We start from the raw sequence: 15,561 nt of genomic DNA, 5'->3' as shown, positions 1-15,561 counted from the left end.
ATGTCTCTTGTTTCATCTTTTACTTTTTATATGTTTTAAAGTCCATATAAATTAATCAAGAAAAGCTTAACCTAAGATTTCAAGGAAACCCTTTTATGTTGTGAAATAAAATACTTTCGTTTTGTTGGTTCATTGATGTGTGTATGTTTTTATAGGGAGTGCTTATGCATGAAGAAAAAAAGAAACAAAAAGGAAGAGTATTTTTGAGTCCCCAGTCAGGTTTGTATATCTTCAGTTCAATTCAGAAACTGTGTGTAAAAGCCTGGCCAGCAGGGTGAGGGAGGGGATTCTGCCCCTCTGCTGTGCTGTGGTAAGACCGATCCTGGAACTCTGCATCCAGCTCTGGGATCCCAGCACAGGAAGGACATGGAACAGTTGGAGCCAGTCCAGAAGAGGGTCACCAAGACGTTTAGAGGGATGGAGCACCTCTCCTGTGGAGAGGCGGAGAGGGTTGGGGGTTGTTCAGCGTAGAGAAGTCTTGAAGGAAGAATATTGTGGCCTCTCAGTTCTAAAAAGGGGACTATAAGAAAGCTGGGAACAAACTTTTAAGCAGGGCGTGTTGGAATAGTAAGGGGTAATGAAATTTAAAACTGAAAGAGGATCAATTTACATTAGAATAAAAAAAGTTTTTTACAATGAGGATGGTGAAGCACAGGCACAGGTTGCCCAGAGAGGTGGTGGATGCCTCATCCCTGAAAACATCCAAGGTCAGGTTGGATGGGGCTCTGGGCAACCTGATCTAGTTGAAGATGTCCCTGCCCACAGCAGGAGGGTTGGACTAAATGACCTTTAACCCAAATTGTTCTGTAACTGTATGATTCTTCATCAATCCTTATAGGAATTCTAGCTAAGTTGCTGAAGACGGTGGCAGCTTGAACAGGCTGAAGCCACCTATTTTTTTAACCTGGAAAAGTGTACAAATTTTGGGTTTCGTTTTGCAAGCAAAATTTGGGCATAACAATTCTGTGCCTTTATATCATTGAGTCTGGTAGATTTATTTTGCAGCAGAGTATGGTGGAGTTGTGTCAATCTCTCCTGTTTCAGCTTACATGGGGGTCTCTTATTCTTCAGGGACAAAGCATGGAATGCTTTCTTTTGAGTTTCTTGCAGTAATTGTCTAGAATTATACATGAATAACTTAGGAGAGATTATCAAACCACATCCTTGGTCTGAGCTGCAAAAATGCAAACAAAATTACATTTAGAAGTAGCAGTGAAATTGTATTATAAAGGCCTTTATGTACTCTTTCTGAATCAGATATGTATTGCTTTAAATGCGTGATTAACGATGTAGCCTCCTTACAGTAATTTCACACACTTACCAAGTACAATGAAGATTTTTAAGAACTGCTGCTTTTTTTTTAATTACAATTTCTAGTACAACTGCAAACCTTACAGCAGCGTGGGTATTTAATGCACTAATTTCTCTGCAGTTGGAGGGGGACTTAATTAGATTTCTGAAGTTTGTAACTACTTGACTGCAATTAAGTATCTCAAATTAAATTTCCAGTTTTGTTGGGAAGACACATTGGACTTTTTTGTCTTCACTGGAAGGCTTTTTAAAATATAACCGGGGATTTTGTAACTCAAAGAGGTTTGTCTTCAGGTGTTTAGTTCAAGAAAATGCTGGTTTTCAATTTTGTATTTTATTATTTCCTTCAGCAGGTAATGATCTTAAGTTGGTCTGTATGCCTTTCATTATAGTTTGGCTTGACAGTAATTTTCTCCTGTCTTTTTGTTTCCATTGGTTTTTGTCTTTTTTTTAAGCATGATGCTGTCTTCCTCCCAATTTAGGCAGCCTTTCCAATAAATACATGACTCAGGGAAAAGCCTCACAGAAGAGGACCCAGCAAGAATCATGAGGGATATTAAGCACTGATAAACTGCAACACAGACCCATCATTCACTTAAAAGAAATGTCATTGGCTAAAGCATATGAATTCACAGGACAGCAGCATAGACAACCTTCAGCTTAAGTTCAATGAAAATATGGGTGTTTTCTTTTAGATTGCTAGTACAAGCAACTGTGGATTTTAATACCGACCCCTGCTCTTTGATAGATTGTTTGAGCATTTTAATAGAAAGCCATGATGTTTTGTATTTGTTTACTAGGTAATGCATTTAGAAAAGGGCAGGTACTAAAAATGAACTGTTTTTAGGGTTTTGTTGTTCCACCTGACCATTTTAAACTGCACTAAAACTATGTGCTAGCCAAATAAATTATATTTTCTTCAAAAATGAATCTTTTGAAGGAGCAAATGATCTTTATTCATGTTGATTGTTTACTGAATCCTTGTGTAAGTGTTGGAGATGTTTGTAGACTGCTATATTATTCTTTATTTCTCCAGAGAATTAAAAACTTAGACACTAGTCATCATATGTAAAACAATCTCCGGACGAGCAGTGCCACTGAGATTTTTTGGTGTTGTTTTCTGTTCTGTTATTTTATGGGAGTTCATTTGCTGCTGTGCTCATTTTCAAGAAGAAAGAAAGAAAGACTAGGTAACAGGTCAGTCCTGTTTTGTTGCTGCTAAGAATCTTTTTCAAGGCCTTGGGGATACAGACAAAAATGCTTTAAGAAATAGTGGTATTATATTTGGCAACTGGTGAAAAATACATGTCCGTTTTCATGGAATGTGAGGAGTATCCTTGTACCAGTCAAGAATTTACATTCATTAGTAGCGGGAACTTGAGCTTTACTTGAAGTCCTTACAGAGGTGGTAATGTACCATCTTATCTTGTTCAGAAGAGAATTCATTACGTGTTAAAATTGAAACCACTGTTAATTTATGAATCTGAAATAAATTAAAAATTTTTAAAAAGTGAAAATCAGACTTAAGTTTCTCTATTTTTTTCTGAGGTTGTAGTTTTCAATATTCCTGACATAAATGTATAATTAATGATAACTTACTATAATTTTCTGGATTTAGAAACATCATGTTTAATCTGTTTTTCCCCTACCAATTTATTTTTATAGAAGTTGTAAGCTAGAATTGCCAAAAGGGTCTTAGGGAGCTAGCATCCAAAGTCTTGTTTTGGTTTTCACCCATCTGAAGCCAGCTATCTATGAACTTCTAGATGTGTTGCTTTCACAAATAATTTCTTCTGTGTTCTTTCCTAAACAAATTTTCAAGCATATTATCTTTGAACAGAATCTAAATAAAGCACAGAGTTACTTTCAATTTTGCTGATGGGACTGAACTGTAAAAACCTCTTCTGAACCAGATGCATACTCTGTCCTTCTTGAATGATATGGAGGAACATGCAGTTGTTCTGTTTATGCTGCCTTTTTTATTAGAAAAAAGTGCTGGCGTCATATTTCACAGGAATTTCACATGCTTTTAATGTTCAAGTTCCCAAAGTTGGAATATGTTTTATGCTATGAACAGTAGGTTATCAGTTCTGAGAAACTGAGAAAGATGAAGTTTCTTCAGGCTTGCAACACAGTTAACTCCTAAATAGGTAAGTCAGTGTCATTTAGCTATTTAACTACTAGATCACACATACCAATTTTCCCTAATGTAATTGTTCTGGTGAGGTTTGTTTCATAGCTATATTTAAAACTGTTTTCCCATCTGTTATATTTTTACTTAAATTTATTTATTACACATCAAATAAACATCATCACATTTTTATAAGGACTACAGAAGCCACGTAAAAAATTAGATTTATTACTAAGTTTCCAGGGTTTGAAATAATTGCTTAGAATGGAAACTTCTAGCATGGAAAGTTGTTGGCTTTTTCTGTCATACTGACAACTCACCAATATCTCTTGTTACTCACTTGAACTAGTTAGATTTTAAATCTGATTTTTACATTTATATTCTCTGTGAGAAGGCTATTTTTCTAGCCCATGCTCAGTTTTCCATGCAGAGATTGATTCAGCAGATAGGGGACTAAGGAGTGATTGGAAGCATCCTGAGGAAAGTAAAGTTCTTTGTGCCTGCGTGATAGGGTGTGAATGATGTGGATGATGAAAGAGGGTATTAGCTGAGTTTGTACATGAGCTTCCCCCTTCAAGTGTACTGACTTCAGGTTTCTGCCCAGTAGTGCATTTAACCCCCTAAGTAACATTCTCCTAAGTAGGAGTAGTTTAGTTGAGATGCACACTTTTTGTAGCTAAAGAAAATGCAGCTTTCTTTATACACATGCTGTCTTTGTATTTGAGGTAGTAGTACTGCGCCTCAGTAAAGAGCAGTGGCATAATTTTGTACGTACAAAAACACATAACGCATCTTACTTACTACCGAGCTCTTCAGAACTTCTAGGCCCAGAATCAGGGAAGTAAGTGAGGTGGTGAGACCCAAATGTGTTTCTTGTGCTTGGACTTTATAAACGGGGATTTAAAGTATTATCTAACATATTTAAGGATGCAGGATTGTGGAAATGAAAAATGAGTACTTGTTTATCTTCTGGTGTAGCCATCATCCAAGTTGAAGTAGTGTGAGTGTCCCTGTACAAAGGCTACTGGGGTTCCTTGCAAGTCAAGTTGGCTGCAGCCACCAGGAGTTGGGGAATGGCAGCTCAGTTCATGCAGCAGCTTTCAAGCTTTCCTTCCACAATGCCTCTGCACCAGGCAGGGATCAAGAAGAGCAGCTGGACCCTCACCACTGCATGGTCATCCTCTCACTCGGCCCCAGACCAGCATGAACCTGGAGGAAAAGGCAGGATCCTGGTCAGTAGGAGGGCAGGCACAATGTATTGTCTGTGGTGGATCATAGTAGTCACTGGTTCCAGGTCCTGGGCACTTGTTATGGGTTAGTACAGTTTGGTTTTTTAGTTAGAGAAGAATGTAGAATAATTCTCCTGGTCAGGACCTGGGAATTGCTTTAGAAAAGACAGGGACCTATCAGAGGGTTAGTTGGAATATTGGCATCTCTTCTAACCACTGAAAATAACTAGCTGTGGCTTTGGGAAGTACCGTATAAAACCCTGTGAATTTCCTGTAGGTGGGTCCTTTTTTCTTCTTCCTTTGGCTCCAGAGAGAGGTAACATTGAGCTGGGCCTGCTGGTCCCCCCTTTTGTGGAAGGGATGGGGAGCTGGCCTGAGGCCTGGCTGGATTCTATCGGCTCCCGGGTGAAGGAGGCGGGAGGGGGAAGGAGAGGTTGCTGTTTTGCCACAGCTACTTTCTTCAGACTTCTCTGGAGCAGGGAGAGATCTCTGCCGGGCCCCTGATAAGAGCTATGGGCATCATTTGGGCCGAGGCCACCCCAATTTACACCAAGGGGTGGGCTGAGGAGGCATTTATGATCCTGCCTGGATTTTTGTGATTCTGGACTGCTTGAGTGCTCTGATCTCTGATATTTCTGTGAGTTCTTCTTCCTTCACCAGCGGGCCTTGAACATCTTAACACCACGAGCTACAGAGAGAGAGACAAAGACTCTGAGCAGATTTAACTCTTTCTTAGCAACATAAAGCTTCCAGAGCTTGGCCCTTCTCTGAGAGAGTAAGAAAGGACAGAGTGAACATAAAGAACAACAGCATGAAGTCAGTAGAGCAAGAGTGAAAAGACCATTAGGACAGAGGGTTGAAGAGTTGGTTGTTCTATTCTTACTTGAGCCATGGAAATGAACTCTATATTTAGATCATTCTTTTAAATCATAGGAAAGAAATGCATTTGGGGAGATGATTGTTTTAATTTGTGTGTGAATTTGAGCAAAGGTGTTTGTGATGGACTAAGTAATATTAATCCTATAAGATGCTTGAACAGAGATAAAGATGAGAAGCCCCCTGCGCCAGTGAAGAAGTGAGAAGATATCTCTGTACCTTGAGGTGAAGAAGCCTTTGATTTGAAGTTATTAATCTTTAAAAGGTGACACCCCATACTGGGGTATGCAAAAGTCTAAGACCCATGACCCATAAGCATCTTGGGAAACTGCTCCTGGGAGGGTCACAAGGCAGGTTTCTCTGGGCAGTTGTTTCTGTGACAGTTTAAAACACACAAGAGAACTGTTCTAAGTTGTCAGTGGGATCCATGACTCTAAAAGATACTCTTCCCCTAAAGAATTGATGAAAGATTATTGTCAGATAGTGAAACTGACTGAAAATTGCAAGTTTTGTCTCTTTATGTTGTTTGTAAGAAAGTGAATAGTTTATAAAGGGAGGGAAGAGTGTTTTTGAAGTTTCATTCCATTTTAGTTTTTTTTCCAGCTTTCTTTTTTTCTATTTTTTTAGTGTATGTTAATAAAACTACTTGTTGATTTTAAGGTTAAGCCTGCTTTGTTTTCTCCTAGTCTCTCTCCCACAGAAAAAAGTAAGTACTAAAACCAAAATTTAGTGAATGTAAAACCACTACAGCACTTCACTCAGGGATTTGTCCAAGCTGGATCACTCTAGACATGGGGTTTTCCTGCTGAGCTAAATCTTCCTATCAAATAGCCACATGCATTGTTATTTTCAAATGCTTGCCAGTGTGATGTTGAATGAAAATTCACATTCTGTGCCTGTATTTTGTAGGTAGGAGACTATGGACTCATGGGTCTCCATTGTTCCCTGGTGTGGGAAAATGCTTGGGGGTAAAAAGATAACGGTATGGAAATAATAGAGAAAAATACTCTCTGGATGGAATGTGGCTAGCATCCCTGATTTCCCACTCATTATACATGCTAAAGGTGGGTGGAGTAGAGTACATTGTAGCCAGGCTCTTGCTGAGGATTGAATGTGTACGGTCTTTTCTGGCTGATAAGCTGCACAGAAGCTGAAAACCAAGGGAGATAAAGGAAGATGTCCTTTTGTCAAATCCGCAGCTGTGGTGAAATCACTCTCCCTCGGCTGATACATTATGTATTCTGAGATACCCACCCCTCACTATATCACTACGGACACTTAAACTCCAAACATACGAAAATAGTACAAAAGACTCCATTGTAACTTCTGAAATCAGTTGACAGGCTCAACCTCTCTTTGTTCCTATGGGGACAGCTATGGAGTAAGAACAGCGTTCTATGAGTGGTAAATGATTGCCTTGAGCTCATTTTTGTTAGGAGTTAGAGCTTTTTTGTACATTGCTTTGAATTAATATATTGCTTTGAATATGTTTTTGCAATCAGCTACTCTCACCAGCAATCCTTGAATCTTACCATGTCAAAATTCTAGGCTGCATCCAAAGCACCAGGAGGGGATTCTGCCCCTCTGCTTACTTCTTGAGACACCACTTGGAATACTGCATGCAGCTCTGGGGCTTTCAACTTAAGAAGGATATGGAACTGTTCAAGTTTGTGGCCTCCTCTGCACTAAGCTGATAAAAGGACTTCAGCCACCTCCCTTATGAAGACAGGTTGAGAAGGTTAGGAGCTGTCCAGCTTGAAGAAGAGAAGGTTGTCTGGAGACCTCCAGGCACCCTTCCAGTCAGTATCTGCAGAGGGCCGACAGGGAAGCTGGAGCCTTCATCAGGTACTGTAGTGATAAGACAAGGGGGGGATTTAGATGAGTTGCTAGGAAGAAATTTGTTTTTCCAGAAGAAACTGGAATGGGTTTCCCATGGAAAGTTCTGGATAAGGCCTTGACCAGCCTAGTCTAGTGGGAAGTGTCCCTGCCTACAGAAAAAGCGTTGGTACTAGACGATCTTTAAGCTCCATTCCAATCCGATAACATTCTAAATTTATAGATGTTGTTATTCCGTAACCTGTTAACTTGAACCTTCCAGGGCGCTGACTAATCAATCATTAAAGTGTTTCAGAAAAACCTCCCCTGTCCACGTGACACCTGGGCGGCTGTTTTGTCGCGGCCTGCACCGGGGCAGCTGAAGGGCAGAGCGTCCGGGCCGTCTTTGCCTCTTATCTCGGCGCGCAGCCCCGCGGCCTGCGCAGTCCCGCCCGCCCTGAGCGGGGCGGAGGCCGGGGCCAGAGCCGGAGCCAGAGCCGGAGCCGGCTCGGGCGCCGGTCCCGGGGGTGGAGCCGCCGCCACCTGCCCCGCCCGCGGTCCGTGCGCGGTGGCGTCACGGCGTGCGGGCGGGCGGGCGGTGCTGCCCGTGGCCGAGGGCGGCGGGTCATGGCCTCGTCTGTGGTGCGAGCCACGGTGCGCGCCGTCAGCAAGCGCAGGATCCAGGCGACCCGCGCCGCCCTCACTCTGGTCAGTGTCGCGGGCGGGCAGCGGGCGGGACCCGGGGACCGCGGCACATGGCGGGTGCGGGAGCTGCGCCACGGGCCCCTCCGGCCCGGCTGGTGAGGCGGCCCCTGGCGACAGCGGGGCGGGCCAGGGATGGGGACGGGCCGGCCCGCCGGACTGTGCCCGTCCGGCCCGCCGGACTGTGCCCGCCCGGCCCGGGATCGGCCGGCGACGATAACCCCAGCGGGCGGGCTGCAGGGGGCTGTTCTTCCCCCTGTCTAGTGGAGAGGCGGTAGCTCCTGCCTGATCCTCGCCAGTGCCGCTGAAAGCAGGCGCCGCGCTCCGCCGCTGCGTCTGCGGAACCACGGAGTTCCGGGGCAGCACCGCTGCGGCCCCTGCGAGCGCGGGGCCTTGTCGCATAGACACCCCCAAAAAGAGTATTTGATTAAAATTTTTTGAAGGAGGTTAATGCATTAACTACCGAGGCTGACGCATGGTTCCTTTCCAAGAAGGCTTTACATCCTGTTGTTAATAGTAAAAGTGCGTGCATTCTCTACTAGCTGCCGTGCTGGAGAGGCCAAATTTAAAAACATGGTGTTTGGTCATAGGGCAGTGATCTCAGAGGTCTTTTCCAGCCCCTGATTCTGAGACGGATCCCTGCAGAGAAAAGAAAAGTCAGTTCCCCGCAGGATCAGAGGCAGATCGAGCTTACGCAGTTCAGTCGTTTGTCAGAGCGGGTAATTCCTGCTCAGTAGCAGGTCTCTGACAACAAGAATGGTAGCGGTAATTAGAAAGGATTTTCTACTGCAAGTCTACTTGCCATTTGCTTTGTGTGTTTAATTTGGCTCATAGTAAGAACTTCACATTACTAATGATTTTCTCGGTGTTTTAGAAACTTGTGGGGATGTAGTGGAAATTTTGACATTTGCATTGTGTTCTTGCATTTCTGCATCAACTAGATAGGCATGAATGGTGAATTTTATCTGCTGTTAAGTCACAGGTTCCCTTAAGGTTAATGGGGAGAGAAAAGTAGACCATAAGCCCTCTACATCTAAGTGTTTTTTTGTCTGTAGTGGGCATGTGACAAAATTTTTACAAGAACAGAGTTACTTGATTGAATTATGGTAGTGATTTTGGGGGAAAAAATCGCAAAGAAGCAGCATGGATCTTGACAGGCTTGAGAGGTGGGCTGATACAAACTTCATGAAGTTCAGCAAAGTAAAATACAAGGTTCTGGCACCTGGGTCAGGGCAATCCCAGTCACACCAACAGGTTACATGGAGAATGGATTCAAGAAGGACTTGGGTCTGATGGTTGATGAGAGGCTGGACATGACCCAGCAATGTGCACTTGCAGCCCAGAAAGCCAGTTGTATCCTGGGCTGCACCCAAAGCAGCATGGGCAGCCAGGGAGGGGATTGTGCCCCTCTGCTCTGCTCTGGTGAGACCCCACCTGGAACCCTGCATCCAGCTCTCGGGCCTCCAACGTAAGAAGGACATGGAGCAAGTCCACAGGACGCTATAAAGTTGGTAAGAGGACTGCAGCCACCTCCCTTATGAAGACAGGTTGAGAAGGTTGGGGTTGTCCAGCTTGAAGAAGAGAAGGTTGTCTGGAGACCTCATGGCACAGGTCTACAGGGAAGCTGGAGAGGGACTCTGGGTCAGGAACTGTAGTGATAAGACAAGGGTGAGATTTAGATGAGGTATTAGGAAGAAATTCATTACTGTGAGGGAGGTGAGGCACTGGAATGGGTTGCCCAGGGAAGTTCTGGATGTGTTCAAGGCCAGTTTGGATAAAGCTTTGACCAACCTAGCCTACTTCCCTTGCCCTTGACAGGAGTCTTGGAACTAGATTATGTTTGAGGTTCTCTTCCATCCTAAGCCATTCTGATATTCTAACAGCCAAAACCCCCACTTGCTAAGGATTAAGGATTGAATTTTTGGTGGGTATCTGTTTGCTGGCACTGCATGTGATGAGAGGAGTGAAGAGGTGGTGTGCTTTGTGTCAGTTAGGTTGTGCAGACATCTGTTTTACAGCAGTTTGTGTCTTACAGGCATCTACTTCAATATATGCAAGCACTCACTGCAAATAAGCAAACAACAAAAAAATCGAATTTATATGTATGCTTTTGTCTTTCAGACCCCTTCTGCTGTCCAGAAGATAAAAGAGCTCCTGAAAGATAAACCTGACCATGTAAGTGTTGACAGGGTCAGTCTGTAGGGTGTGCTAAGCTATTAGCACAGCTCATGATTGCAAAGCATTTTTAGCCAATTCAGAAGTTTGAACTGAGCACTGAGATGTTTGTTAGAGATGTTGATATCTTTTTTTTTTGTGGGGTAGGTATAAGCTTATTTATATATCTAGTTTTATTTTGTTATAAAATGAAATGCAGGGAACAACTAACTGTAATGACATTTCACTGTACAGTTACTGTTGAGATGAATAAGCTGGAAAAATTTTAAGCTTCAGATATTTTTGACCTACATTTTAATAAAACACTTCAGTATGGTATAGTAGAGACTTCTTACAGGGGGAGAGAGCTCTTCAGCTGTTACTATTTAAGTTCCTGTAAGGAATTCTCATTATGAAGTGTGCAATAGTCACGTTATATTTGTATGCATTGGAGAAAATCTAATTCTTAGGAAACTTGCCAGACAGCATGTTTTTTTAAGTAACCAGTGTTTCACCAAATAATGAGTATATCATCTTTTCTTCTTGAGGGAAAGACACACAAAGGCTTCTTTTATAACCATTGTAAAAACAAGCATTAGCTTTTTTTACAGTAAGTATTGTTTCAAGATGAGTATTTCTTTTGTTAACCAAGTACGTTGTTTATTTTGCTTCCTGCACGTCTGCCAACTAACTAGAGTTATTTGTTCTAATGTTTTAAACCATCCTAAGGAAGCCCTGGGCCTACAATTTATTTGGTCAGTCATTGCACTTGCTGTAAATGGTGTTTGCATTTTCCAACCTATTATTTGTAGCAGTTCTGTAGAGAGAGATGTTTAGTGTGAAAAGATCAGATGCAGTTTGTTTTGAGAGCCCATTTGATGAGAACTGTTAAATTTTGATACATTTTTATTAAATCATATGGACATAGATAATAAAATTTGCCTCTTCAGTTATAAAGCACTGGTGTGTAGAGGGTTATGTAGATGCTTCTTAAAGATTCTTACAAATAGTTTTCTACTTTGTTAAAACTTCGGATTTTTTCCTTACATGGATGCTCTTTTTGTGAGACTTCTTGAATGCTGTGACTGTTAGAAATGTTGACTAAGCTGGCTTTTAGGGCCAGTTGAAACAGAACATGTATACATATACTTGATGTAGGGAGGGGTTTGCTTCTTAAGTGAGACTGGCAACAGAGGTAATGAAAAATCAAAGTATGTTTTTCAGAATTTTCGTTTAAAGTAAGTCTCCTGATGGTGTCATTGCAAGAGTTCTGTGACAATCTAGTAACTACCCTTGTTTTGGCCTCACAGCTTCATAACTATGTTGCTGTCTATAATCTTATCATAGTACCTGACTTTGCAACTGAGTAAACTCAGATTACAAAAGTAATTTGAAGTCACAAAAATACCTGTCTTTGAAATTTGACTGTCTTTTTGAGACCTGGTTCCTGGGAGTCCCAATGGTTCATTACTGCAAAGGTTTGACATACTGTAGAGCATGATTCACTCTAATAAGCTTCGGATGGGTTATTTTTACCTTAGCAGTCAAATTTATAAAAGGAAAAAAAAAGCTACCTCTTATCCGTTATAGTTATTTACTTTTGCATTTAGGCAGTGGAGAAAAATAAATGTCAGCATTTCATTGTTCTGCATACTTTTTAACTTGACGTTCTGAATAGGTTTTAAAAAGGAAGTCATGCATGTGGTGGTGTTTTTGTTGTTTCTTTTTCTTTAGGTAGGTGTGAAAGTAGGTGTTCGTACAAGGGGATGCAATGGACTTTCTTACACGTTAGAATATACAAAATCTAAAGGAGACTCTGATGAAGAGGTAGTTCAAGATGGTGAGTTTCTGGTACAGCAGCACAAGCTTCTGTGGTGGGGGAATGAGACCTGGAGAGAAGGTTTCTTTTTGAGAGAAGATATCTATGTTGTCAAAGTTTTGTACATCTTTTTGGATTCACAGACTTTAAGAAGGGTATGAAATAGCTTACTGCCTGTAATGTATGGGAATTGTATACTCAAGGTGAGATTCATTGCCCTGTTCTACAGCTTATTTCCCTTGGCATCATTTTTTTTTTGTCCCTTCTCAAAACAAAAAAGACATTCATGTGCACACATAAATAACAGTTCCAGGCTTCTTCAAGACTTCTATAGGTAGAATGCAAACAGTGATGAAAGTACCCCACATTAGGCCCGGTAAACCAGGATGTGGTCTTGGTAGTCTTTATGCTTAGTTTCCTCTTTTTTTATTACTGGTCGAAAGAGAATTTCAAAGTGAATGATGGTTTTATTGTATGTAATTTCTAGTTTTCTGTTCTTTTCTAGGGGTTAGAGTGTTTATTGAAAAGAAGGCACAGCTGACACTTCTAGGAACTGAAATGGACTATATAGAAGACAAACTGTCCAGTGAATTTGTCTTCAATAATCCAAACATCAAAGGAACATGTGGCTGTGGAGAAAGCTTTAACATCTGAAATCTCAGGACTACTTCTTTGAGCAGCCCAAAATACTTATTATTAGACTTTCAGAAGCAAATGCATTTTCTTCAGGTTTGTAGGCTGCATAAAGTGGGGATACTATTAAGAAAAATAAACTTAAATATTTGAAAATATAAGCTGTTTGTTAAATTCTGCCACTGATGTAGTTACGCTGTTGTTTATGATGAGTTGGGATCTAAAAGGTAAGAACAGTAAGTGCTGCAGTAACATCTCTGTACTTCCACTTGCCAAGGAAATAAAATTTCACTATTCTTTTCCTCTGGGTTTTTTTTTGGGGTTTTGGTTTTTTTTTTTTTTTTTTTTTTTTTTTTTTTTTTTTTTTTTGTGGTGGTGGTGGGTTTTTTTTGTTGTTGTTTGGGTTTTTTTTGGGGGGGGGTTGGTTGGTTGGTTTGTTTTTGGTCAATCCTACTCATGCTTCTCCATTCAAAACCCGTTTGAAAACATACATTGTGTTCTGCTTTGATTTGGGGAAAACAAACCAATGGACAAAAAAATTGCAACCATTTCTATGTGACTATTTAGACTATTTATAAAGATTTATATATGCAAGCACACAATCCTTGCTTACTTTGTAGTTTTCCAATGTTTTCATCTTTTTACAAGTGCATTTTCTGGTGGTTTATTTTCCCTTAAATTCATGGAAATAAAAATGTTGTTCATGTATTAATATAGTGGTAGGCTATGGTAGCCCTGTTGTAGAAACACTTCAAAGAGGGATAGGCTCATTTTAATTCTTTTCCTTTTTTTGTTGAAGGCTCAGTTTCTGCTGTACTTGGTCATTTTCAAAGCATGAAGTATCTGGGCACTGGAGGGCTAAAAAGTGATACACAGGCCTTGTTGTACACATTTCAGTTTTTTACCTTGCCTCAATTAATTTACAAAGGCCATAAAACTGCTTCCACATTCTCATTCCCCATGTTCACAGAATGTGTTGTGTTTGTACCAAAACCTATGAAAACTTTTATCAAGAGACAAATCTCATATTTCTCATTACTTTTTTTCTTTTTTTTTGTAATCATGCATGCTACTAATTTTGATAGAGTTTGAACTCTTTTTCATAACTCTTTAGATACCAGAACTTTCTCACCGGTGTTTGTGGTCCCCCTTGTTTAACTCCTATCTTGAGGTTAACTTGATAACAGGAGAGAAGCATTTTTAATTAGAAAACCCCCTTAGTATTTCATATTATTTTTAAATTAATCTAGGCAGTAATTAAAACACTGTAAGAGGCCATTTTTTCTTTAGAATTTACTTGATCAGAATTTTGGTTTTGTAAACAAGTGTCTTTCAAGCTTATATGGTCTTCAGCAGTTCTTCACTGGTGCTGCGGCAGAAATAAATGTCTCTCCAGACCTTCCCAAAACCTGGTATGAGAGAGGAGCTATTCCACCCTTTTATCTTCTGATTGTCATCCAGAGATTACATTGTGCAGCTCAGATGCTCACTTTTGCAGAAAAGAAGGTAGTGTGCTTGAGCAACAGATTCGAACAGCTGGTGAAAAGGGTGCAAATAAAAAGTAGGGGGACAGCAGGAGTCTTGCAGGTGTTGGGATGGGAGTAATCTGAGAGCATTAAGGCTGTGTGTTGAAAATCCAGAGGTCATCTTGATGTGGATTGTTGTACCCCCATGCCTGTCATCAACTGCTGTAGATGTAGGATTGCACCTACATTTTGGTTCTTTCCTCTGCACCTTTTCCAGGGCAAAGGGAAAAATTAAAAAAAAAAAAAAAAAATCATATGCTTTATGTAGTGCACAGAACAGAAGATCAGGATTACTTAGAGTAGATACTTGAATTTTGGTTGTTTATCACCTTTTTATGTAAAGACACTATTTCCTTCAACAGTCAACTGTTGTACACAGTTACTTTATATAGTGATTCAGGAATTAGTGGTAATACACTGGTGAAGTGCTTCTATAGTGATGTAACTCACTCTTGCCAAACAAAAACATGGAGTTCATGTGACATAGTTGCATTACATCTAAAACTCCAAGCTAAGGGCATCTCTTCAGATTGCATTTCTTTGCTTCTTGCTAGAGATAAGACTTTGAGTGTGGTAACACTGGTGGTTGCTAAGAGTGATGGTACTTACTCATTTAACTTGTTTTGAGGTGGAGAGGATTGGTTTGAGGTTTATTTTAGGTGTGTGGTGTGTATAGCAATCATTTTTCTGTGTTTGTGTATGCCTGGAATGAAAGTTTGCACTTTTGTACTTCCATGAAGTAATCATCTTGTCACCTTACTAAGACAACTAATGCACAATGTGTTAAACTTCTGCTAAAGTGCTATTTACAGTTGCATACAAACTGTATAGTTTTGTTGTTTGGTCCATTATAATTTTGTGCAACAATGTATGTAGAGTGCTTGGTTATAATAATAAATATAGTGTGTTGGTAACCGTGAAATATTCCTATCTTGAATGATTTTTTTAAAGTAATAAAAAAGCACTGGGGGGGAAAGAATTACGTGTTAGGATTGCAATGTAGACATAGTACTATTGTTACATGCCTTAATATTTTCCCAAAATATTAAACATTTCCAGATATTAACAGCATTAAAATTACATAGAAACATACAGCAATAAAAATTAGTTAACTCTGTGCGTAAGATATTTATGCATAGTAGAAGAGTGTGCATAGCCTTCCATTAAAATTCATGACACACTATTCTCAGGGTAAAAATTCTAGCAGATAAGATTAATATATTTTCGAAGGCTTTCACATACCAAAAATCATTATGGTATGTTTCAATGCAGAATAAAGATTTTGATCGAAGTAACTACTGATGTAAAAGGCTTTTGAAACTGGCTAGGCATTTTCCAGGATGAGAGTCAAAGGGCATTCTTCAC

General features: G+C 40.5%; 2 protein-coding genes across 3 annotated transcripts in view; both read left to right on the top strand.

The window, feature by feature from the left end:
• TUT7 (terminal uridylyl transferase 7) overlaps positions 1–2,833 on the top strand; it is a 32,220-nt gene extending 29,387 nt beyond the window's left edge. The window contains exons 28-29 of one of the 2 annotated variants that reach the window (XM_040089989.2): positions 156–219; positions 1,794–2,833. In XM_040089989.2, coding sequence (XP_039945923.1) covers positions 156–219; positions 1,794–1,861 — 132 coding nt within the window. In that variant the 3' untranslated portion in view covers positions 1,862–2,833. Of the gene's footprint in view, positions 1–155; positions 220–1,766 lie in introns of both variants that reach the window. The other variant, XM_040089990.2, reaches the window with a different exon arrangement.
• A 5,105-nt stretch (positions 2,834–7,938) lies between these two features.
• On the top strand, positions 7,939–12,971 carry ISCA1 (iron-sulfur cluster assembly 1). The gene is made up of 4 exons (XM_040090046.2): positions 7,939–8,070; positions 10,186–10,239; positions 11,953–12,058; positions 12,543–12,971. The coding sequence occupies exons 1-4, from the start codon at positions 7,990–7,992 to the stop codon at positions 12,689–12,691; spliced, it is 390 nt and encodes a 129-aa protein (XP_039945980.1). The 5' UTR covers positions 7,939–7,989; the 3' UTR covers positions 12,692–12,971.
• The last annotated feature ends 2,590 nt before the right edge of the window (positions 12,972–15,561 follow it).

Source organism: Hirundo rustica, chromosome Z (assembly GCF_015227805.2).
Source record: "Hirundo rustica isolate bHirRus1 chromosome Z, bHirRus1.pri.v3, whole genome shotgun sequence".
Taxonomy (NCBI): domain Eukaryota; kingdom Metazoa; phylum Chordata; class Aves; order Passeriformes; family Hirundinidae; genus Hirundo; species Hirundo rustica.
The sequence above is the reverse complement of the archived record's forward strand: the minus strand, read 5'-3'. Positions and strand labels throughout refer to the sequence as shown.

Coding starts and splice junctions, on each gene's coding strand:
- ISCA1 (XM_040090046.2), top strand. CDS start 7,990: ATGGCCTCGTCTGTGGTGCGAGCCACGGTGCGCGCCGTCAGCAAGCGC. Junction 10,240..11,952: donor TGAAAGATAAACCTGACCAT/GTAAGTGTTGAC, acceptor CTTTTTCTTTAG/GTAGGTGTGAAAGTAGGTGT. Junction 12,059..12,542: donor TGAAGAGGTAGTTCAAGATG/GTGAGTTTCTGG, acceptor GTTCTTTTCTAG/GGGTTAGAGTGTTTATTGAA.